General features: G+C 37.9%; 1 protein-coding gene across 9 annotated transcripts in view; it reads left to right on the top strand.

Annotated features, from left to right (window-relative positions):
• Nucleotides 1–23,878, top strand: part of EXOC6 (exocyst complex component 6) — a 187,754-nt gene that overhangs the window by 133,294 nt on the left and 30,582 nt on the right. For 8 of the 9 annotated variants that reach the window (XR_012326988.1, XM_019939640.3, XM_073794184.1 and 5 more), the window contains 2 exons: nt 1,404–1,545; nt 18,519–18,592. Coding sequence is in view for 8 of the 9 variants with exons in the window: in XM_019939640.3 (XP_019795199.2) it covers nt 1,404–1,545; nt 18,519–18,592 (216 nt within the window). In the remaining variant the exon portion in view is untranslated. Of the gene's footprint in view, nt 1–1,403; nt 1,546–18,518; nt 18,593–21,113; nt 21,188–23,878 lie in introns of all 9 variants that reach the window. The other variant, XM_073794189.1, reaches the window with a different exon arrangement.

Raw genomic sequence — 23,878 nt, 5'->3', positions numbered from 1 at the left:
TGAAGACTCATAAAAGATTCATAAAAGTTGCTTGTTTCTAGTCTGACTTTAAATGTGTAACTTAATGAACAGCTGTTCTAGTAAACTTGCAAATGTATTTATGTTTTTTCTTACTTTTCTAACAGATCAACCCTGTGTAAACACTTTTGTATCTATTATAGCATTTACGTTTGGAAGATTTTCATGATTTTATAGATTTATTGGCCTTTGTGATAAGTAGGAAAAATACATAATTATCAAATATCTCTGGGTAAATATTTGTTAATGAGAATGAGGCAGAACACGGCACATCTTCCAAATGTCATTATTTCTAACCCTGTTCCTAGATCTTTGAATCCTATCATGGGAGTCAATCCGTCACCAAATCACATACTTGTGGTTTGGAGATAACCATACTAGGAGCAGCAGTACACTAGAAAACTTTACCTAAAATAGTTTCTGTAATATTTTCTTTTAAACTTTTAGTTGAAATAAAAATCCTGCTTAGAAGAACAATTTATACTAAAAGCAACATTGTATTGTGATCCCAGTAATCTGGAGGCTAAACATTTAAAATTATTTTTTATCATTTTAAAGAAGATATAGCCTGAATCAAGGCTGTCAGTCAAAATTCATGTAGAGTTTTAGGAGCTTATTATAGTAGAAAATATAATGATATATATACTAAAAGACAACCACAAGTATTTATAGCTCAATTAACTACATATTTCTAAATTATCAGATGATTCTAAAACTTAATTTCTAAAACTAAATGAAGATCTGTAAATGACTGTGAAATCATATTGGTATGCAAGCTTCTTTTATTCCCTCCTAATTGAAACTGTGCTACAAACTAGTGTTCCTATTAGAAGTAAGGACTTAATGACTCAAAGTATATTTTATAAAGTATATTTTATATATTACATATCAAAGTATATATTATAAAGCATATTAGGTATAGTTTCAATTCTAATAAATTACACTATTAACTTCTTTAATTCTTGTCTTGGTTAACTCTATAAAGGAAAGCTTAAAGAGCATTATATGAATAAAATGTTCTGTCAACATGACAGTTACTTTATGTCACAAATGTCATATTTTAATGTGCATTTTTAAAAATACTTGAGGCATTTCAGGAGATCTGAAATAATAAATAATGGGTTTTAAACTTGTACTTTAATTTTTCTGCATGCAGTTAGAGCTTTAATGATATTTATATCCTGAGAAGGACAAGTCAACAGAATATTACTTTCAATTCCTATGCTAAAAGACAGCCACTCAGAATACAGAAAGAGAAAGGCCAATAATTACTATTCTACCAAAAAAAACAACAAAAAAATGCCATGTATATAACTTTTGTGATACACGATGATATATTTATATGTTTGTTTGTTTATTTTTTGGTTTGGATATTTGTATAACAGGGGAAAGTTGCCCAGACTGCTTGCATGTCAGCCTGCCAGCATCTGTCAACATCATTAATGCAGATGCTCCTGGACAGTGAGTTAAAACAGATAAGCATGGGAGCCGTTCAGCAATTTAACTTAGATGTCATACAGTGTGAATGTAAGTACCTTATTGGTTAAATCTGATGCATTTCTAAGAATCTATATTTAAATTATATGAAAAAATGGTATATAGTAGGATAGTTCATAAAGGAGGGAAGAGGCCTGATTCAGTTAAACTTTCGGCAGCCTTAGAAGCAACTTCTTTTCAACAAGAGAAAAATATCTCACTTTCACATTTAGGGCCTGTAGAGCAGGGATCCCCAACCCCTGGGCCCTAGACCGCTACTGGTCCACAGCCTGTTCAGAACCGGGCCGCACAGCAGGAGGTGAGCGGCGGGCAAGCGGGCAAAGCTTCATCTGCCGCCCCCCATCGCTCCCATTACCGCCTGAGCCATCCACCCCCTCACCCCCAACCCCCTGCCCATGTTAAAGTTGTCTTCCACGAAACCGGTCCCTGGTGCCAGGAAGGTTGGGGACCTCTGCTCTAGAGAGGCACTGAAGTGACAATCCAGACTGGATAATTAAAAAGGTGATTCATTTATGATTCATTTTTTTTCCTTTATTCCTTCTTTTGGTCATTCTTGTCTTCTTGCCAGGACTCTCCTGAGGTTTGTAGTAAGTGAATGAAATGATTCCAAGTTTGTCATTCTTACTTTCCTGTAAATAACTTTTCAGATACCTGCTAAAGAATAATCTTAGGACCCTGCATTCCAAGTGAAGCTTCTTTTATATTCTGAAATTTTGATTCTCTTTCCCAAAGAATTTCTCAAGTCTTTACCTTTACCATTGTTTTTCACTTTATTTTCTTTAGGTGACAAGTTAGCAGATTCCATAATCTAATGTTGACATTAGCCAGTCACCTTCAAAATTGAATGTGCTATTTAGTTATTCGCCTTGTTATATATACTTCTAGATGTAGGTTACCCTTATACAGAACATGAGTTTATGGAACAATTTTTTGCATTACTTTCAAATGAATGGTACATTGATTAAATGATAAAAATCCCTGGTTGACAGTTTAGCCAGGCACCACTGTTGATAAATTGAAAATCAGTGGGGCACAAGAAGGATTATAAAATATTTATTTGGGCAGATTTTGCAATAATATATTCTCTGTGAAAGATGTTAAAAAATTAAATGTCAGTGGCTTGCACCTGAAGCAGGAGTGACAGATTTTTTTTTTCAACAAGTAAAAAATATTTGTCTGCTTCTATATATATCAAGATGAATTGTTTATTACACAAAAAAAGAAATGCAAAGTTTTAAAAAACCCACCTGTTTCCTTCAAAAAAAGAGAAATACTGATCTACAAAGCAAAAGAAAGATAGTTTTTCCCTAGGGAAGAGAAGGATTCATTTTCTTTTCCTAGAAAGCATTTCTAATTTTCTCTAATTAGAAAACCTTTATATATTTCTTTCTCAAAATAAAACTATCGTTTACAAAATGATATTTATCTTGTATTTACAAAAATACTTACCAAAAAGCACTTTTTTTTTGCGGTACGCGGGCCTCTCGCTGTTGTGGCCTCTCCCGTTGCAGAGCACAGGCTCCGGACGCGCAGGCTTAGCGGCCATGGCTCACGGGCTCAGCCGCTCCGCGGCACGTGGAATCTTCCCGGACCGGGGCACGAACCCGTGTCCCCTGCATTGGCAGGTGGACTCTCAACCACTGCGCCACCAGAAAGCCCTAAAAAGCACTTTTTAAAATGTTTCTAAGTCAAAGTAATTGTTAATTCATTCTACAAATAATTTGAAACTGATTTCTTAAAGTTCTTTAAAAGCTATCTTACGAGGGAATTCCCTGGCGGTCCAGTGGTTAGGATTCCGCGATTTCATTACAAGGGCCTGGGTTCGATCCCTGGTAGGGACCTAAGATCCCACAAGCTGTGCCGCACACCAAAAGAAAAAAAAAAGTTGTCTTATGAGATCATTTCAGTATGGTAATGTTTATGTAAACATTTTACATAAATATTGCTTGAGGGTGGTTGAGCCCTTTATTCGTATTTGGTTGTGTCTTCTCAATTAGATATTTTTGTTAAAAAATGGAAATTACTGTTTGGTTAGGCAGCTTCAGGCACCTAGAGATTTTCTCTGTCCTCTTACCTCTCCATGAAGAGTAAGCCTAACTATACTTAGAGAAAGGCACAAAAAACACAAAACTTTGCCTCTATGTTACATCATAGGACAGTTTCTCCCTTTAGTTACTTATTTGGGTGGAGTTACTGAAGGCTGCTTTTAAGATGTTGATGTTTTCTTAAAAGACTAATCTCTTGGAAGAGATTATTCCTAAGTATAAGGTATAACTCAGTTAAAGATGTCTGGGGTCAAGTGCAAGAGGAATAAATCCTAGCCTGATGGGGGCCAAGGTTCTGGTACTATAAACATGGAAAGGGAGAAACCAGGACTCAAAGGCAAACCACAAAAGATAACTCAGCTTCCTATAAGATTATGGCTGTGGTTGGCTCTGCTCCTTAATTTTTATCAAATATTACTTAATACAGTATCATGCATTCAGTACTTACTGAACAAATAAAAATTGACATTACATTTTTTTTTTCCCCATTGGCCACACCACGAGGCTTGTGGGATCTTAGTTACCCAACCAAGGATCAAACCTGGGCCCCCGGCATTGGAAGCTCAGAGTCCTAACCACTGGACCACCAGGGAATTCCCTGACATTACATTTTTCATGTCTATTCCACTCTCTTTCTGGTGCAAAAGAATTATCTACTCCCCAACTCATGACTTTTAGTGATTGATATATAAATCACTTAAAAATGGAACTTAGCTTTCTCTAATAATATGTTCAGAGAATTTTAGTTTTCATCCCCTTTTTTTTTGGTCACGCCACGCAGCTTGCAGGGTCTTAGTTCCCTGACCAGGGATCGAACCTGTGCCCCCTGTAAAGGAAGCATGCAGTCCTAACCTCTGGACTGCCAGGGAATTCCCTTCATCCCTATTTTAAATAGTGTTTTTGTATTTTTGTTTTTTAATCTGGAAGAAAGCAATTTTTTAAAATACAAGGTTTATTTTCAGTATTAATGCTGTGTGTATGCTTTCTACACATTGGGGCAGAGAAAGGAGGAGAAAGGGAGACAGGAAGAGGAATTTGGCTAGGTAAGAGGAAGGCTAGAATGTATGGTAAATTTGTGAAGAGAAGGAATCTGGATGCCTTAAGAATCAACTGGGATATGGAGAAAACAGGCAGATAGTTCAGATGTAGAATCCTAGAAACTAAACGACCATTGAGTTTCACCACCCGCCTAGTAGGACATACTCACATACTCCTCTACCTTGAAACACACTCTAAAATAACCCCGTCAAGTAGTTGTCCAGCTATTCCTTGAACATTTAATTTGGGAGATTAACTACTCTTCAGAAAATGAGTTTGCATTTAATATATTACTCTGTCAATTTCTCACATTGAGTTGCAGTTGTTTTTTCTAAACTTCTCCTAATGTACCTAGTTCTGCGTTAGGGCTAGAGTCACCACTAGTCCATATTGTGCCTTTGTGCAAATTAGAAAAGATATTCCCACTGAAGGGAAAAAGTCCTCCAGTGTTGTCCCCTTTCTATGAATTAGAAAAAAGTTTACCCTTTTTCCAGCTGGACACCCCCACCAAGGCACATGACTTATCAAGTGAAATGTGAGCTAGATTTCAGCCCCTGTTCCCTCCCCACTCCTCTCCTCAGGTGGGCACCTGTGTATAGTAAGCAGTCTGATAACTACAGGTGGCAGTTCCGCTTAGGGTCATATAGAGAAAACCTAGTCTTATCCACAAGCCAATTATATGAAAACTGCTCTCATATCTTTCTGAATCTTCTGAAGACCAGAGATAAACAATTCCTCTTACTGTTCTCATGTGATAATGATTTTAGGTCCAAAGCTCTTCTTTGAACAAACTGGTTTGACTGCCTTCTGTTTAATGTCTGACACCCAAAGTTGAATACAGAGATACCCAGGTGTGGTGGAACCAGTATAATATGTAGTTGGACTATCAAATACATTGTTCCATATTTTGTACTTTATTAGTAAAATCCAAACTGTTACTACCTTTTTTGGTTACCAGAGTATACTCTTGAATCATTGAAGCTGTAGCATTCTAAAATCTCTTTATCTTTCTCTTTTTTTGTGTGTGATTGTCAAGCTTTGTTTTTCTTATACTTGTATGATTAGTTTTTGTTTTAGGATTTTAAGATTATCCCTATTAAATTTTATTTTAATATTTGTCCCACAGCTAGTCTATTGAGATCTTTTTATATCAAAATTTAATAGCATCTGCAGATTTGTAATCATGCCTTTATTTAACAAGGTCATTAGCAAAATGTTGAACAAAACGTGATATCTGTATCCTGATATATAGTACATCAGTGATTCTCAAAACATGGTTCCCAGATAAGCTGCAACAGTATCATCTGGGAACTTATTAGCAGTGTGAATTCTTGTTTTATTTTATTTTATTTGTTTATTTTCTTTATTTTTTTTAGCTGCATTGGGTCTTAGTTGCAGCATGCGGGATCTTTTGTTTGTGGCGCACGGGCTTCTCTCTAGTTGTGGCATGCGGGTTTTTTCTTCTCTAGTTGTGGCGCGCGGGCTCCAGTACACGTGGGCTCTGTAGTTGTGGCACACGGGCTCCAGAGCACGTGGACTCTGTAGTTTGCGGCACTCAGGCTCCCTCATTGATGTGCGCAAGTTCAGTAGTCGTGGTGCGCGTGCGTGGGCTTAATTGCCCTGTGGCACGTGGGATCTTAGTTCCCCGACCAGGGATCAAATCCGCGTCCCTTGCACTGGAAGGTGGATTCTTTACCACTGTACCACCAGGGAAGTCCCAGCAATGTGAATTCTTGAACCCCACCTGCTGAATTGTGAATTCTGGGCATAGGACATAGCAATTTCTTTTTGGGTAGGCCTTTCAGGTGATACTGATGCACTGTAAAGTTTGAGAACCACAACATTACATGGGTCTATATATTCATATTGACTTAGATCCATTATTCAAAATCTTGGGTATCTTTAGATTTCTTCAGCCAGTTGCTAATTCCCTAGTTGAATCTAATTCATAGTTTTGAATCTAAATCATAGCTCAAAGTTATGAGCAACTTTGCCAGATGCCTTGCTGGTATATAGAGATAATAATGGCCATTGAATTTTCCTCATCTACCAGTCTAATTAGTTTTTCAAAGAAGAAAATGTTACTACTCTGATTCTTCATAAACCCATATTGATTCATAGTAATTACTTTCCCTTCAAGAGGCTCAGAAACTATTACTTAAAAGTCTGTGACCAGGGACTTCCCTGGTGGCACTTATACTTGTAACCCAGTGGTTAAGAATCCGCCTGCCAATGCAGGGGACACAGGTTTGAGCCCTGGTCCGGGAAGATCCCACATGCCGCAGAGCAAGTAAGCCCGTGTGCCACAACTACTGAGCCTGTGCTCTAAATCCCACGAGCCACAACTACTGAGCCCACATGCCGCAACTACTGAAGCCTGCACACCTAGAGCCCATACTCCACAAAAAGAGAGGCTACTGCAATGAGAAGCACGCGCACTGCAGCAAAGAGTAGCCCCTGTTCGCCTCAACTAGAGAAAGCCCCCATGCAGCAACAAAGATCCAATGCAGCCAAAAAAAAAATGTCTGTGACTGGTTTGTGGGATTAACATAAAATCCTACTAGTCTGTTTTACACTAGTAAGAAATCCAGAGTCCAAGGAAGTTAGATAGCAGAGATCAGGAACTAGATACCAAAAACGACCAAAGATCTTGGGTAACTCAAGAAAGGCTTAAGTCAAAGAATTTAAGCAATAAGAGGTTAACATCAAATATAAGCATCAAGAATGGCCTTAATTCTGAATTAAATTTTATAATTTGGTTTGATTATTTTTCCATCCTCATTACTTTGTAAAAACATTATGCATATATTTCCTAGGCCTTAAAATGTCAGTCTGCAGGTAGAAACAAATAGCACAACCAGCTGAAGTTGGGGAGGTAGAAAGTTAAGAATAGTTCAGTTCCTCATATCATTCAGCCATGTGCTTTTAGTTTTTGTTTTTGTTTTTTTCTGGTAGTGAAAGAATTAGCACTGATCCATCTATGTAGTCACTTTTTCTTTTTTTTTTGCGGTACGCGGGCCTCTCACTGCCGTGGCCTCTGCCACGGACCGCGGATTGAACCTGTTGCGGAGCACGGGCTCCAGACGCGCAGGCTCAGCGGCCATGGCTCACGGGCCTAGCCACTGCATAGCATGTGGTATCCTCCTGGACCGGGGCATGAACCCGTGTCCCCTGCATTGGCAGGCGGACTCTCAACCACTGCGCCACCAGGGAAGCCCCTGTACCCACTTATTTTTTCAAACAGTGTGTGCGCTTTTCCCTGGTATTCTTTGTGACACACATACTTATGAGTTAAATTGGCTTGAGCTCAAATTTCAGTCTGTAACTGAATTTTTTCCGTGTAGAGTCAACTGATTTGTAGGGAAGATTCATTTATTCAGATGTTTAATGGGAACCTACTACCTGTTATTACTGGGAAATCAAAGATGAATCAGGTTTCAAAGATCTCACATACTAGATGGGGAGGAAACAAACATGTAAATGACTGTAGTAGAACATAAATTCTTTATAGAAGTATGTATCACTTGTAGAGAAGGAGCAATTAATCCTACGTGGGGTTGAAAAGATTGACTATCATAGAAGTGAAATTTGAGTCTTAAAGGATGAGTCACGTTTCATCAAAAGCAAGGAAGGGCATTCTGAGCAGAGGGAATGGCATAGGCAAAAGTGCTGTGATGAGAGAATGCTTAGGGAATCTTCATACGGTCTTGTATAGCTAGACTACAAGATGCATGATTGAAAGTGTTGAAAGATATGGCTGAGAAAAGGTAGACTTCTGAATGCTTGGACTTTATTTAATAAGCAATAGAGATCCATTGAAACTTTTTAATCAGGACCATGACATTATGAAGTCTATATTATAGAAAGTTAACTCTGTGTCATGTGGAAATTGAACTGAAATGAGAGAGGTACTACAAGTAGAAAGACCTGTTAAAAGACTATGAAACTTTTTCCTGTGAAGGATAGAAAGAGCTTGACTTTGGGCAGTGGGAATGAAGAGAAGAAGATGGATTTCAGACATTTTGAAAGGAGGAGGAGGGAATACATGGAATTAGTGGATGGGTAAATTTGATACGATTTAGGTGGTTAGAGTCAGAGACTCACATAGTAGAAGAGACCCAAGAATACATCCCATGGTTGGGGTGGGTGGTATGAAGAGGGAAAAAAAGAAAGAGAAAAGGAGAGGAAGGTGAAGAGGAGAGAGGAAAGAGAAGAGATTTAATCATCTAGGATAGATAGTTAAATTCAACATAGAATTTATAATTGTCAGCACCCAATGCAGAATGCTATGCTCATAGAGTATTTGTTGCATAAATGAACAAATTAACAAATCAGGAAGTCTCTATAATCTACATTTGCTTTTCTAGAGTTCTCCTAACTTTGTTATCAAAAAGTTAAGGCCAGGAACTTTCCTGGCAGGTCCAGTGGTTAAGACTCCACACTTCCACTGCAGGGGGCATGGGTTCGATCCTTGGTCAGGGGGAACTAAGCTCCTGCATGCTTCGTGGCGCAGCCATACATACATACATATGTACATAAATAAAATGCTGCCTCTTTAAAAAAAAAAGGTTAAGGCCAATTGATGCTGCTGTAATTTTCTTCAAGACCATTCAACTTCTTGATATAGATATAACTGATCATTTATAAAAATTCTTCACATATTTGATGACTATGTTTATTTTTATAAATTTATTTTATTTACTTTTGGCTGTGTTGGGTCTTCATTGCTGCACGTGGGCTTTCTGTAGTTGCGGTGAGCGGGGCCTACTCTTCATTGCGGTGCGTGGGTTTCTCATTGCGGTGGCTTCTCTTGTTGTGGAGCACGGGCTCTAGGCGCGCGGGCATCAGTAGTTGTGGCATGTCAGCTTAGTAGTTGCGGTACACGGGCTTAGTTGCTCCGCGGCATGTGGGATCTTCCTGGACCGGGGATCGAACCTGTGTCCTGCATTGGCAGGCACATTCTTAACCACTGCGCCACCAGGGAAGTCCCAGAAGTAGTAAAATTTAAGGCAAAGAAGAGTATGGTACTTTAGAGTCATGCATTAATTAATTCCTTCATATCTACCAAGTACTTGGCATTTAGGGGCATACAGTGGTAAACAAAACAGAAAAAGCCCCTAACCCTCTTTGGGTTTAGGCCCAGTGGGGAGGCATTCATTATATGACTGCACTAATACATATGATTATAAGTTGTTAAATTCTAGAAAAGTAGATGGTACTGTGACAGAGTATAAGAAGCAGACCTAATTTAGATAAAAAGTTGTACTGATTGAGAATATTAGGTAGGGCTTATGCATGAATGAAGTAGACATTTTTGGTTAACTTGACCATAACCAATAATACTACTATATCTGTGTGGTTGGAGAAGTCAGGAAGGTATTCCATTCGGAATTGCAAACGTAGCCCCCGCCCCCCCACAAAGCTACATTGAACCTTTAATCCTGTTACAGATTTTGTATAAGTTTAAGAGAAATCACTTCTTGGAGGAGCATTTGCCAAGCTTGGCATAAAGCTGATGTTCTAAATCTGTGTATGTGCTTTTGTTTTATTAAACACCTCATATATTGGGTCACATCAGAAGGCACCTTACAAATGCAACAGTATAGAGGAAAAAATAAAAGTGTCTTCTTAAGTTCCTATAAAGGTATCTCAGAAATCCTTCACATCCCTAACAAAATAACATTTCCAAAGCATCAGGCAATCAGAAGGATTTGAGGTACCCAGAATAGGTCTAGAATGTACTTTTTCATATATTCGACACAAATACCTAATTGAGGTTATTGACTGCTAAGAGTCTAACATCCTAAATTCATAAGCACTAGAAAAGCTCCAGGTTGAAGAGCACTGGTACCTTTTTCAGTGATGATTTATTGAGAAATAGGTGAATCTCTAGGTTTGAAGGCCTTGGTCTTTTTGCAATTGGATAAAGGCTTAGCCCACCTCAAAAAAAAAAAAAAAGAAAGTCTCTATAGATTTTTTTGTATGTATATGGCTATGACCCCAGGGCCTCTAATTCTAGCCTTGAAAAAGGTCCATACCCCAAAATAAAAGGGTTCAAGCAAAATCATGTCGATGGTATATATGGAGAGGATATTTGTCTTTTATTTTTTTTAAGTAAGCTGGATGCTCTTTTATTTTTTGCCTACTTGAATTTGTTCTGGTTTTAATGGCATTTACGGTATCAAATTTAGGCTGCTTTGCTCCTTTTCCAAGAAAGGGAGAGGAATAGATACTACCTTATATAAGAGCGGGGTGATGACTGTAGAGGGGCAGTTGGTTCTAGAGGCTTGCATTCCACCGCTACCAACCACATGTAACAGAATTTAACAGTCAAGAATTCTAACAAGACCTCTGACTCCCAGGCATGAGTTCTTCACCACCAGAAAAACCACTAGATGGTGCTCTTCGTCATCGCTTCTAATGACACATCTGGTCCACATAGAATACGTTGCCGAGCCAAAATTTGGGTTCTAACTAGCCAATTTAAATCTTCAGATCTAGTAAGAAATGGAATTATGAGAAATCTTTTCAATATGCAGACTGTTTTTATTTACAGTCAGTCATTTATTTAGTTATGAAATTATTCCATTTTATATGTCCTTGCCTTGTCATCCACAAGCAGTCTTGAGAGTTTATTTAGCCTAGCCTCCTCACCCTCTTTTTCAATCTTTTGATCTATTGCTCTTCTTATTCCATGGGCATTTTTTTCTTCCACTTCCCAATTCTTCCTACCCTGTGTAAATGCTTTCCAAATAATCCACCTTACAGTAAAAATAACTGTCTGCCTAGGACAGGATTGTTCAAGGACTTATTCCCTCTGCATTTAATTTCAGAGGTTTATATTTTCATGCCAGGATAAATACTTATAGCCTGACTTCTTAGCCATCTTTGTTCCCCCCATACAAATCCTGTACATCTGTGCATAGATCCTGAGGGCAGGAAGGGCATATTTTCCTGCTTAAAGTTTTGTTAGATTTACAAATAATTCATGTTTTTGCCTATAGATACTCTGTTCTCTTAAAACGTCATAGATTGCCAATTTGGAAGGGGTTTCTTTTGTCATTATAATCACAGCTTCTATAGTATGTATTAATTTTAACTTGCAGTTTTATCTAAATTAATTCAATCTTATCTTCTTCTCAGTTAAACTGATACAGCAAAAATTTACCTTCCCAATAAGGTGATGCCTTTCCCTCTACCTCCCTCTCTAATGTTATTTTATTTATTTTTAATTTTTAAATTTTTAAAATTTAAAATCTAATTAATTAATTAATTATATTTTTGGCTGTGTTGGGTCTGTTGCTGCACGTGGGCTTTCTCTAGTTGCAGTGAGCGGGGGCTACTCTTCGTTGCGGTTCACGGGCTTCTTATTGTGGTGGCTTCTCGTCGTGCAGCACAGGCTCTAGGTGTGCAGGCTTCAGTAGTTGCAGCACGTGGGCTCAGTAGGTGTGGCTCGTGGGCTCTTGAGCACAGGCTCAGTAGTTGTGGCGCAAAGCCCTAGTTGTTCTGCAGCATGTGGGATCTTCCTGGACCAGCGCTCGAACCCATGTCCCTGCATTGGCAGGCGGATTCTTGACCACTGTGCCATCAGGGAAGTCCCTCTAATGTTACTTTAGAGTATTTTTAAACTTGGAATCATTATTATTAAGTTCTATATTCTAGCAAGAAATAAGAGGAAATGAATATGTCATGAAGCTATTTTATTTTAAAAAAGAAATGGTCAGGGCTTCCCTCATGGCTCAGTGGTTAAGAATCCGCCTGCCAATTCAGTGGACATGGGTTCAATCCCTGGTCTGGGAAGATCCCACATGCCGTGGGGCAACTAAACCTGTGCGCCACAACTACTGAGCCTACGCTCTAGAGCCCGTGAGCCACAACCACTGAGCCTGCATGCTACAACTATGGAAGCCCGCACACCTAGGGCCCATGCTCTGCAACAAAGAGAAGCCACTGCAATGAGAAGCCTGTGCACCACAACGAAGAGTAGCCCCTGCTCACCGCAACTAGAGAAAGCCCGTGCACAGCAATGAAGACCCAATGCAGCCAAAAATAAATAAAATAAAATAAAATAATTTATTTTAAAATAAAGTATTTTTAAACTTGGAATCATTATTATTAAGTTCCATATTCTAGCAAAAAATAAGGGGAAATGAATATATCATGAAGCTATTTTATTTTAAAAAAGAAATGGTCAGGGCTTCCCTGGTGGCGCAGTGGTTAAGAATCCGCCTGCCAATGCAGGGGACACGGGTTTGAGCCCTGGTCCAGGAAGATCCCACATGCCGCGGAGCAACTAAGCCCATGCGCCATAACTACTGAGCCTACGCTGTAGAGTCCCCGTGCCACAACTACTGAAGCTTGCTTGCCTAGAGCCCGTGCTCCACAAGAGAAGCCACCACAATGAGAAGCTCGCGCACCACAACAAAGAGTAGCCCCCACTCACTGCAACTAGAGAAAGCCCGCACACAGCAACGAAGACACAATCCAGACAAAAATAAAATAAAATAAATTTATGAAAAAAAAAAACCAGTCAAATAGGAGGCACTAAGAGAAAAAAACCCAAAGATTTTGGCTTTCTTTAAGAAAAAAAAGAAAAAAACTTTAGAAAGCCTGGAAACTATTTTAATTTTTTAAAATTTATTTATTTTTAACACTATTTTTTAAATAACTTTATTTATTTTTGGCTGTGCTGGGTCTTCGTTGTTGCACGCAGGCTTTCTTTTTAGCTGCAGCGAGCGGGGTCTACTCTTCGTTCCGATATGCAGGCCTCTCATTGCAGTGGCTTCTCTTGTTGTGGAGTGTGGGTTCTAGGGGCACAGGCTTCAGTAGTTGCAGCACACGGGCTCAGTAGTTGTGGCTCACGGGCTCTAGAGCACAGACTCAGTAGTTGTGGGCATGGGCCCAGCTGCTCTGCGGCACGTGGGATCTTCCCAGACCAGGGCTCGAACCTGTGTCCCCTGCACTGGCAGGCAGACTCTTAACCACTGCGCCACCAGGGAAGCCCTGGAAACTATGTTTAAATATCTTATTGAAAGACCAAGATCAATGTGTGTTTTTAAAAACTATCCTTGGGCTTCCCTGGTGGCGCAGTGGTTGGGAGTCCGCCTGCCGATGCAGGGGACACAGGTTCGTGCCCCGGTCCGGGAAGATCCCACAGGCCGCAGAGTGGCTAGGCCCGTGAGCCATGGCCGCTGAGCCTGCGCGTCCGGAGCCTGTGCTCCGCAATGGGAGAGGCCACAACAGTGAAAGGCCCGTGTACCGCAAAAAAACACACAAAAAAAACAAACCAAAAAAACTATCCTTAAAGGCATGACTGAATGACAAAGATATCATATTAGGAAGTAGGTATTATTAAATAAAAATAATAAAAAGTTGGCACAAGGAAGGAGAACAAAGAAACCCCAAAATATGACAAATCATATAAAATTGAGAATCTGCTTGAGCCAAGAAGGAATCTGAAGACAAACTTAAAGCTATTCCAAAAATCAGTCATCAATTCTTTAAAAAGTTCAGATTGAAATCTACCTCTAGAATTATTGGAACCATATTAGTATAAATGAATTATTTATATTATTATTTATTCATTCAACGCATTTACTAAATATCTCTTGTACACCAGGCACAGAGTATATAAAGGTTAAAAAAAAAAAATCTCTATTTCCTGTGAGCTTCGTGTTTAGTGGAAGAACTCACAATTTAGTTTCGGCTGAAGGAAACATTTGGAGTATTCTTACCCACACTCAGTTATTTTGAAATAAATACACTAAATATGCACAGAATGTTCTAGATTTACACTGTCTAGTAGTCATATGCGACTATTCAATTAAAATTAAATAAAACTAAGAATTCAGTTCAGCTCAGATATAGAACATTTCTATTACTGGAGAAAGTTCTGTTGGACAACATCATTCTAGATCTAATCAATAAGATAGAGGACGTATCAATTACCAGGATTGGATGGCATCCCCTTAGAATTTATTTGTTCATTTGTTCAATTTTCCTTCATTCACTTAAGAAACTTTTATTGCCTACTCATTATGTATCAGGCATTATACTAGGTGATCGGGATATAAAAATGGAGGTATATTTCCTACCCTCAGGGAGTTCATGGCCTGGTGGGAAAACCCAGACAGATAAACAATTATAAGATAGCAAAATGGGTAGTATAGTTAGGCTGTGTACAGAAGTTGCAGGGAGATCACAGAGGAGGGACCTAACCCAGGCTGCAGGGTAATGGAAGTCTTCCACAGAAGACGTAGATTGAATGGAAGGATAAGTAAGAGTTACCCAGTGGAAAAGAAGAGGAAGGATGCTCCAGGCAGAAGGATCAAAGGTACTCGGTAAGAGACTGTGGCACATACAAGGAAATGCAGGTGGTTTGGAATGGAAGGAGTTTAAGGTGCCCCTAGGAAGGTGGTAAGAGATGAGGCTAGAGAGAGAGACAAAGGCCAGGTTATAAAGGATCTTACTTGTCCTGCTTTATTGTGAATGTGATGGGGAACCATTGAAAGGTGTTAAACTGTGAAGTGGCATAAATCACATTTACATCTTACTGGGAGAAGTAGATGGAAAGGTGGCACACAAGAAGCAGAGAGACCAGATAGGAATGTATTTTAGTAATGCAAGCAAGAAATGATGATAGCTTGAACTGAGGTAGAGACAGATTCAGACTGAAGATATTGTAGAGGATAAAACCAACAGGATTGACTGCATTTGAGTTTTAAAGAAGTAAAGGAAAAAATATGAAGCCTCCTATCCCTAAAAAATATTTGAGAAAAGACCTGAGAGCTATAAACTAGTGAATTTCACTTCCATATTGGTTAGGTTCTTAGAAGAGATGGCATAAAAGATGAGAGGCTGAATACTTAATCAGATTCTGGATCAATGAACTGAATGTCAGGAAATCTAAATTAGCTATGTGATCTGGGCAAATCACTTCAATTTTAATTTTTCTGCCCTATAAAATGAAGAACTTGGTGAGTTTTAAACGGAGCCTTCAGAGGACTGTTGGAGATATTTCAAAGGGGGGTGTCTCTTCTAGCTGCAAGATTTTGTGATCCATCATCTGCATGCCCTGTTTACTAAGATAAATTATTATGATGATTAAAGAAGATGGCATGTGAGAAAGTGCTTTGTAAGCTATAAAGTGCTATATAAATTTATGGTACTATTATAATTTTAACTCTAAGCTCTTTGGATTAATGCCAAGCAATGGGGCTTATTAAACTATAGTATCTTAAATAGGAACTGAGAGAGAAGAAAAATGACAGATTATTTTCAGTGTAGAAAAATTCTGGAAGATTAAGTGCATAATAATCGAAGTATAATTGAAATTGAGCTGATTTTTATGCCTGATATATAAAGTAAGTCTCTCTGTATTATAGGAAGTCTTTATGTGTGTATGTATATGTGGTGATGGTAGAAGCTGAGCTAACATATACAGCCTTGATTAGAGACCATTAAGGAATTCATAGTTAATTGTTACTTGGAAACAGTAGCCTGAGACTTGCCACGAAAGCCAATGATATGCTGGATGGTCTTAAGAAAAGTACTTTTTAGATTAAAAAAAAAATCTACTTTTAATAAGCTATTAGAATTTTGCTTGTTATTTTTCAATTAAGATCTCATGTTACTAAAAAGAGGCAATTCAATTATCTGGGCAATGGTAGTGGGTGATGGAGTTGCCACAGTATGAAAGTATTCTACTTTTCATTGTATGAAAAGACAGTGATGTGAGTAAATTATAGTAAACAATGAAAAATATGGTTAGATTTGCTTGAATGAGTCTTAGTTTTCTGGAAATAGGGGGCCTGAGAAAGGTGAATGTAGTCACCTGTCTAATGGCCATAGCTACTTAGTACCCAGCAGAGAACCAAGAAGTAAGGAGGGAAATGGTGTAACTGAGTAACTGAAAGGTACATTTACTCAAAGGCATATATAAACTCATTCACCTACTTGTGGGAGAGGCCCATGCTCAGGCTGTATTTGCTCTTACTTTAGATACTATTCTAGTAATTGATTAGCTTACCTACCTGCTCAAGAAGATTAAAGATAACATAATAAGAGATGAGTGAGAGAGGAGGGAGTAAGAATTTATGTTAAAACTGTAAGAGAGAAGGCAGAAAAATTATTAAAGATAGACACAAGAACTCAAACAACACAGCATTCTGAGCTATTTAATGTAATAGAAAACAGCTGTTAATACTGTAGCAGCCCTGGGAATTTATTGTATAGAATAAAAAGTGTTCTTAATGGTTATCAATGAAGAGAAATAAGAAACGTTTATATAGTGTTTAGTATTCTAAAAAAAAAAAAGATAGGGAGGGCTTCCCTGGTGGCACAGTGGTTGAGAGTCCGCCTGCCGATGCAGGGGACACGGGTTCGTGCCCCGGTCTGGGAAGATCCCACATGCCGCTGAGCGGCTAGACCTGTGAGCCATGGCCGCTGAGCCTGCGCGTCCGGAGCCTGTGCTCCTCAACGGGAGAGGCCACAACAGTGAGAGACCTGCGTACTGCAAAAAAAAAAAAAAAAAAAAAAAAAGATAGGGAAAGTATTATGATGCAGTTTAAAATTTTATCAAAAAATGCTTACGATGAAAAAAAGTTTTGATGCTTAAAGCAAAAATTATAATTAACTTAAAAACAACATCAACAAAAAAAACTTAATTTGAATTCTTCGTTCTCCAAAACTGCCAAATAAATTAAGCTGTGCTAGGCTTTCATCTATTTATTGTTTTTAGATGTTGATTTTTGAGCCTTTCTAAACTATATTTCATGCAGAATATACTAAAGTTAAGAATTATATTTGTTATTCCAAGATCTATATAGGCTAACAATGTAAGTGGTTTCTAAAATACTGGCTCAGATAAATTCACAAATGGAAAATCCATAAGACTCTCTAAGAAAACTCATATATTAATGGGGAGGGAGAGTGGTGGCAGGCGTTCATATTCTTTCGAGAGAAGCATGTGTGTAAAATGATAGGGCCTTTTTTATGAGCCACAAGGCTTTTGTTTTCAAAATAACTAGTACTGAGATTGTCTTCAACTAACTAAACAAAGCTATGTTACTAGTATTAACTTTTTTTAAGTACAAAAAAGTTGTTGAAAGAGATTCCCTGGTGGTCCATTGGTTAGGATAGGCGCTTTCACTGTGGTGGCCCTGCTTTAAATCCCTGGTTGGGGAACTAAGATCCTGCAAGCCATGCGGTATGGCCAAAAAAAAAGTTGTTGAAAAATATCTTTCAAAATATTTTTCGTCTAAAGATATTAAGAAATCTGTCTTAAGAAATCTATTTTGTCTTAAGATGTCTCTTAGTTTTTAAAGAGGTGGGATTCCATTATGGAAAAAAATTATTTAAAAAAAATGAACAGGCATTCCTACATCATCCTCATTTTGCTACTTTGAACATTTTACTTGCTGTAAAATGTAAAACTGCATGTAAAACTGACTTCTTACATGGCTGCCTATTATCGCTGTTAGCTAGAGTAGGATTTGTGTAGAGCATATTCTGTAACAAAGCCCATGTTTTGAAATATGTTGACAACCGTGCAATTGGTATAGTTTCAAAATGCTTCTATAATCATTCACTTAAGGCTAAAAAGAGTCAGAAAACTTTTCTTGATTGAAGTATATTACTACCCTTGAACTTTTACAAAAGTTAAATGGATAACTATTTAAAATTTATTGTAATTAAGGATTAGAGTAATTAAATGGCAGATTGGAAGTTTAAAATTATTAAAATATTCGTGGTAATGGGTGTGGAGAACATTCTCAGTGGTGAAAATTGAAGGTTATAAATAGTCTTCATTTGAAATGATTACTTGTAAATATTATAATACATTTGTAATGAGTAGAAATTAATTTCGTGGTTAAACGTATATTTTGCAATCTTGTTTTTATTCTTTTTTTTTTAAAATAGTGTTTGCCAGCTCTGAGCCCGTTCCAGGATTCCAAGGGGATACTCTGCAGCTAGCATTCATTGACCTCAGACAAGTAAGATGTAATAACGTACTTCTCATTTATTGGTTTCTACTTCTCACCTTTTTTTTTAAAATGCTACAGGAATGCTTGTTTGCCTTGAAAAAACTTTTCTTTAGAAAAGTGCTTCTTTTTTTTTTTTTGCGGTACGCGGGCCTCTCACTGTTGTGGTCTCTCCCGTTGCGGAGCACAGGCTCTGGATGCGCAGGCTTAGCGTCCATGGCTCACGGGCCTAGCCGCTCCACGGCATGTGGGATCTTCCTGGACTGGGGCACGAACCCGTGTCCCCTGCATCGGCAGGCGGACTCTCAACCACTGCGCCACCAGAGAAGCCCTAGAAAAGTGCTTCTTTGATAACTGTATTTGGTCCTTCTTTTGAACCTATACCCATTCAGTGTCTCAACTTCATGGGGCATTCTTATTGGTGAATATTTAACTTAGTTATTACTTGCAAAGCACATGAATAAATAAAAACTTTATACTTTGGTTTAATAACACTTGAAGCTTAAGTTATTTCTTAATGATTTCATGGTCGTATATGAAAATTGGTAGTGTAACATTAGTTTTAGGACCCAAGTTAAATGTAAATTATTACAACCTAGAAAGGAACCCCTTGCTTAAAATGTTGTCAGTGTAAAGAATGTTATTTTTATAGTTTTTCTGTATGCTTCCAGAAAGAAGGATAAAACTAATTTTTAAAGGTAATTAATTATACATTTATGTAATTCTTTTCTAGTCACATAACTCTAAGTATAATAACAAATATGATTTTTAAATTTCTTCTATTCAGTTTACTCTTTAACTTCTCTATTGTCATTTTCTTTATTTTCTTCATATTACCTTTTTCCATCTCCCTCATGATTTTGCTTCTTATTCGTTTCTTCCTCTTTCCTCCTCCTCCTTTTTCTTTTCTTTCTTAATCATAGGATTAAGGAGCTTAATAAAGCTGAGAGGCACAAGAGTGTGGAGGAGGGGTAGATCCAAGTTAGAGGGCTTAGGAGTGCTAGGATTGACAACAGGCGTGACTGCTGCCCTTGGCAAGAAGAACCAAATGGAGATGGAATTAAAAGAAAGTCACGGTGATATCAGTCTATTAATGGTCCCATTCCCTTTGAGGGATGGAGATAACTGGAGATGGGGCTCCACCATTGGTATGAATAGAACTCTTCCACAGTGATGTTTGGAACAGGACCATTGTGAGCAGTTAAAGAGCTCTTATTTTAATAAATGTTTGAACACAGAGCTGCTTTTTCTAATTCCAAGCCAGTGTTCAATAAATATTTATGAAATGCTAAGTATTGATTATTTGGAGAGAGGAGATATGGTTGAAATAGACACAAAAGTAATATAAGAGACAGTTTCATCCTTATGGAGCCTAACAATCCTTTAGAAAAGCACAATACCCACAAACTGGCTAGGAATACTTATAAGACAGTGAGTTGTGTATGGAAATAACTGGTATTTCAAGTCAAGTTTAGAAGAATATTGAAAAAGCCGTTCTGTCTCCCAATTATAATGTGTAAAGCACTGAACAACGTATTTATGAAATATTTTCATAACATAAATATGAAATAACCTAAATATTTTTATAACCTAAATACATATGAAAATATATTCATATTTATTCTGTTTACAATTGGTGCTCATGTATTATGCCAAACAAGAAACACTATTATGAGTGACCTAGATCTACAGATGGTTAGCTTTACTAAGTTAAGGGGAAGATAGTAGAAAATGAAGAAAGTGGATTCTGAACTTCCATTTCAGTTTATTAGAAGATATTCTTACTATTGAAGGTAGATCCATTTTCTTTACAAGGAGTTCTCTCTGTTGCTGTCCTGTTGCCCCTAATAAGATGATATAGAAAACTGAGTCCTTTACCAAGGTGGAAACAGGTTTGGTGGTATATTCATTTCCAAATTAGGTTATGACCACTTACATGAATATGGTCTCCAGTCCAAAGAATATGTGATTCAAGGATAGCTCCCATTATATACAAATAATCTGTTCACAGAAAATTTGAAATTTATTGTTTGCTGTTTTCTCAGTTTTGTATGAATTTTTATGCTGTTAACTAGCTTGTAATCTCATTGTAGGATTGTAGATGGGATCACATAATTTAAAAAAATTTTTTATTAGAGTATAGTTGATTTACAATGTTGTATTAGTTTCAGGTGTACAGCAAAGTGATTCAGTTATACATACAAATATATTTATTCTTTTTCAGATTCTTTTCTCATATAGATTATCACAGAATATTGAGTAGAGTTCCCTATGCTATACAGTAGGTCCTTGTTGGTTATCTGTCTTGTATATAGTAGTGTGTGTATGTTTATCTCAAGCTCCTGATTTATCCCTTCCCCCAGCGTTTCCCTTTTGGTAACCATAAGTTTGTTTTTGATATCTGTAAGTCTGTTTCTGTTTTGTAAATAAGTTCATTTGTATCATTTTTTTGAAAATTAGATTCCACATATGAGTGATATCATATGATATTTGTCTTTCTCTGACTTACTTCACTTCATATGATATTCTCTAGATCCATCCATGTTGCTGTAGGATCACATAATTTATAAAGCTGTTGGCAAAGATTCTGTTCCTTGATTTGTCCAGGTAGGTAGTTAGTTCAAAGCAGAAAACTCTGATCCTAGGTACTTTCTTCCTTCAAACACAATCATCATTTCACAGCAAAGAAATCCTCTCTACAAGCATATAGCTCACTAGGGAATTGTTATGAAGGCAGACATATGAATATTAATAAACATCTCAAATCTTTTTGGTTGATTTACTTATCAAGTAGTGCACTTAGAGGCATTAAGTCCTAATTGACATTTCCTCATCAAGGTAATTTCTTTTCTTTTCTTTCTTTAAATATTTATTTATTTATTTATTTATTTATGGCTGCATTGGGTCTTCGTTGCTGCGCGCGGGCTTTCTCTAGTTGCGGTGAGCGGGGGCTACTCTTCGTTGCAGCACATGGGCTTATCATTGCAGTGGCTTCTCTTGTTGTGAAGCATGGGCTCTAGGCACATGGGCTTCAGTAGTTGTGGCATGCAGGCTCAGTAGTTGTGGCTCGCGGGCTCTGGAGCGGAGGCTCAGTAGTTGTGGCGCACGGGCTTAGTGGCTCCGTGGCATGTGGGATCTTCCCGGACCAGGGCTCGAACCCATATCCTCTGCATTGGCAGACGGATACTTAACAACTGCAAGGTAATTTCTTTAAGAGACTTAAGTGAATAAAAAAGTCTATTATGAAACATTTAGAATTCTGAAATCTATTATGACAAGTATATAGAACTGTTAAAAGATTTATATAGAAATAACTAGTTAATATAAAACACAGTTTTAAAGTATGGTAGTTAGTATGCAGTGGAAGTGAGTAGTGGATAGAAAATTTTGATGAGCTAATTTTTGACATATTAATTTTTCTAGTCTTAAAAGAGGCTTAAATTATTTTCTCTGATTATTAATGTTAAAATTTAATTATGCTATCTTCTTGTACTTTTGTATTCTAAAACAAGAAGAGGGACTTCCCTGGTGGCTCAGTGGTTAAGAACCTGCCTGCCAGTGCAGGGGACACGGGTTCGAACCCTGGTTCAGGAAGATCCCACATGCCACAGAGCAACTAAGCCCATGTGCCACAACTACCGAGCCTGCGCTCTAGAGCCCACGAGCCACAACTACTGAAGCCCGCATGCAGCAGTGAAGACCCAACACAGCCAAAAATAATAAATAAATAAATAAACAAACAAGAAGATACAACTAATTCTTTTTTTTTTAAATTAATTTATTTATTTTTGGCTGCGTTGGGTCTTTGTTGCTGTGCGTGGGCTTTCTGTAGTTGCAGTGAGTAGGGGCTACTCTTTGTTGCAGTGCACGGGCTTCTCATTGCAGTGGCTTCTCTTGCTGTGGAGCATGGTCTCTAGGTGCACAGGCTTCAGTAGTTGTGGCACGTGGGCTCAGTAGTTGTGGCATGTGGGCTCAGTAGTTGTGGCTCGTGGACTCTAGCGCACAGGCTCAGTAGTGTGGCATATGGGCTTAGTTGCTCTGCGGCATGTGGGATCTTCCCGGACCAGGGCTCAAACCTGTGTCCCCTGCATTGGCAGGTGGATTCTTAGCCACTGCGCCACCAGGGAAGTCCTGATGCAACTAATTCTTGTCTTCAGCTACTGGACCACTGTGATATAACTTGAATTTTATGATTTGAGAGGCCTGGATTTAATAATTTGATAATGATAGTTATTTTTCACCTATATTTGTTTTTCAAATTAACTTACAAACAGTTTAGTGGTGAAATGCCAAGTATGGGAATTGGCCAAAAATAAATTCATTTTGAAAACTTTAATCTCATATGAGGTGATGTAATGTTTTTTATCAGTATCAGTGATTATTTAAATAAGGATACCTTAAGTTTCAGTAGTGTTTTTATGTTCCTGACTTCATAAAGATATTTCATAGCAGCATATTATTTTAACACTTTTATGTGAAGTAGTATATCACCAAACATAAAGAGGGTGCTAACACTTTTATTTACATTTCAGTTGAATTTCTGCACTTTTCCTTTTTTTTTTTTTCCTGGTCTGTGATCCATTTCTGTCTTAATAGGGCAGCTGACAGTTCTTTTCAAGTATACTTAGAAAGGCAAAAAAGCCCTTTTCATAGTACTTATAAGGGGTCATGCTTCTGTTTTTTAGTTTGAATTTGATACTGCTTCATGAATTGCTGGGTATGAAAGATTAGGAAGTAGGTCTAGTGGTCAAATTTTACCTGCCCACCCGGACTTTGCCCTGAGGTCAAACTCCTGATATTTGCTGTTCTGAATAGAGGAGTTGATGACAAGTATGAGCTGATACAAGAGGAAAGTTAGAACCATATCAAAGCTGAAGGCAAGAGAATTGGGACTCAATGAGAGACTGTAGCTAAAAGATGGATCATCAGAATTGCCCTCTTCTAAAGAAAAGGAAATAGCTGACCTGTGAGTGAAAAGACTTTATCATCCTGCCAATCACATGCTTGCTAATGGAAGCCAGTTATCTCAACAACATTTTAAGACCTACTGCCCCAATAGACAATGTGGAGGATTAGCAGTACTGGTACTGCATTATGTGAGCATACTACTTCACTCAATTTTAAACGTGCCGTTTGAACATGATTTGTCTGTGTATACATGTTTTATAAGTAAAGCCTACCATCCTTCTACCCCCAGTTCTGAAATGAAGTCGCTAATTGGTGAAGGACTTTGGTATACTTACTTGCATCTGTTTTCTTTTACAAAGACCATCTCTTTTGTTAAATGTAATCTTTCAA

Source organism: Tursiops truncatus, chromosome 16 (assembly GCF_011762595.2).
Source record: "Tursiops truncatus isolate mTurTru1 chromosome 16, mTurTru1.mat.Y, whole genome shotgun sequence".
Classification (NCBI taxonomy): Eukaryota; Metazoa; Chordata; class Mammalia; order Artiodactyla; family Delphinidae; genus Tursiops; species Tursiops truncatus.
The sequence above is the reverse complement of the archived record's forward strand: the minus strand, read 5'-3'. Positions and strand labels throughout refer to the sequence as shown.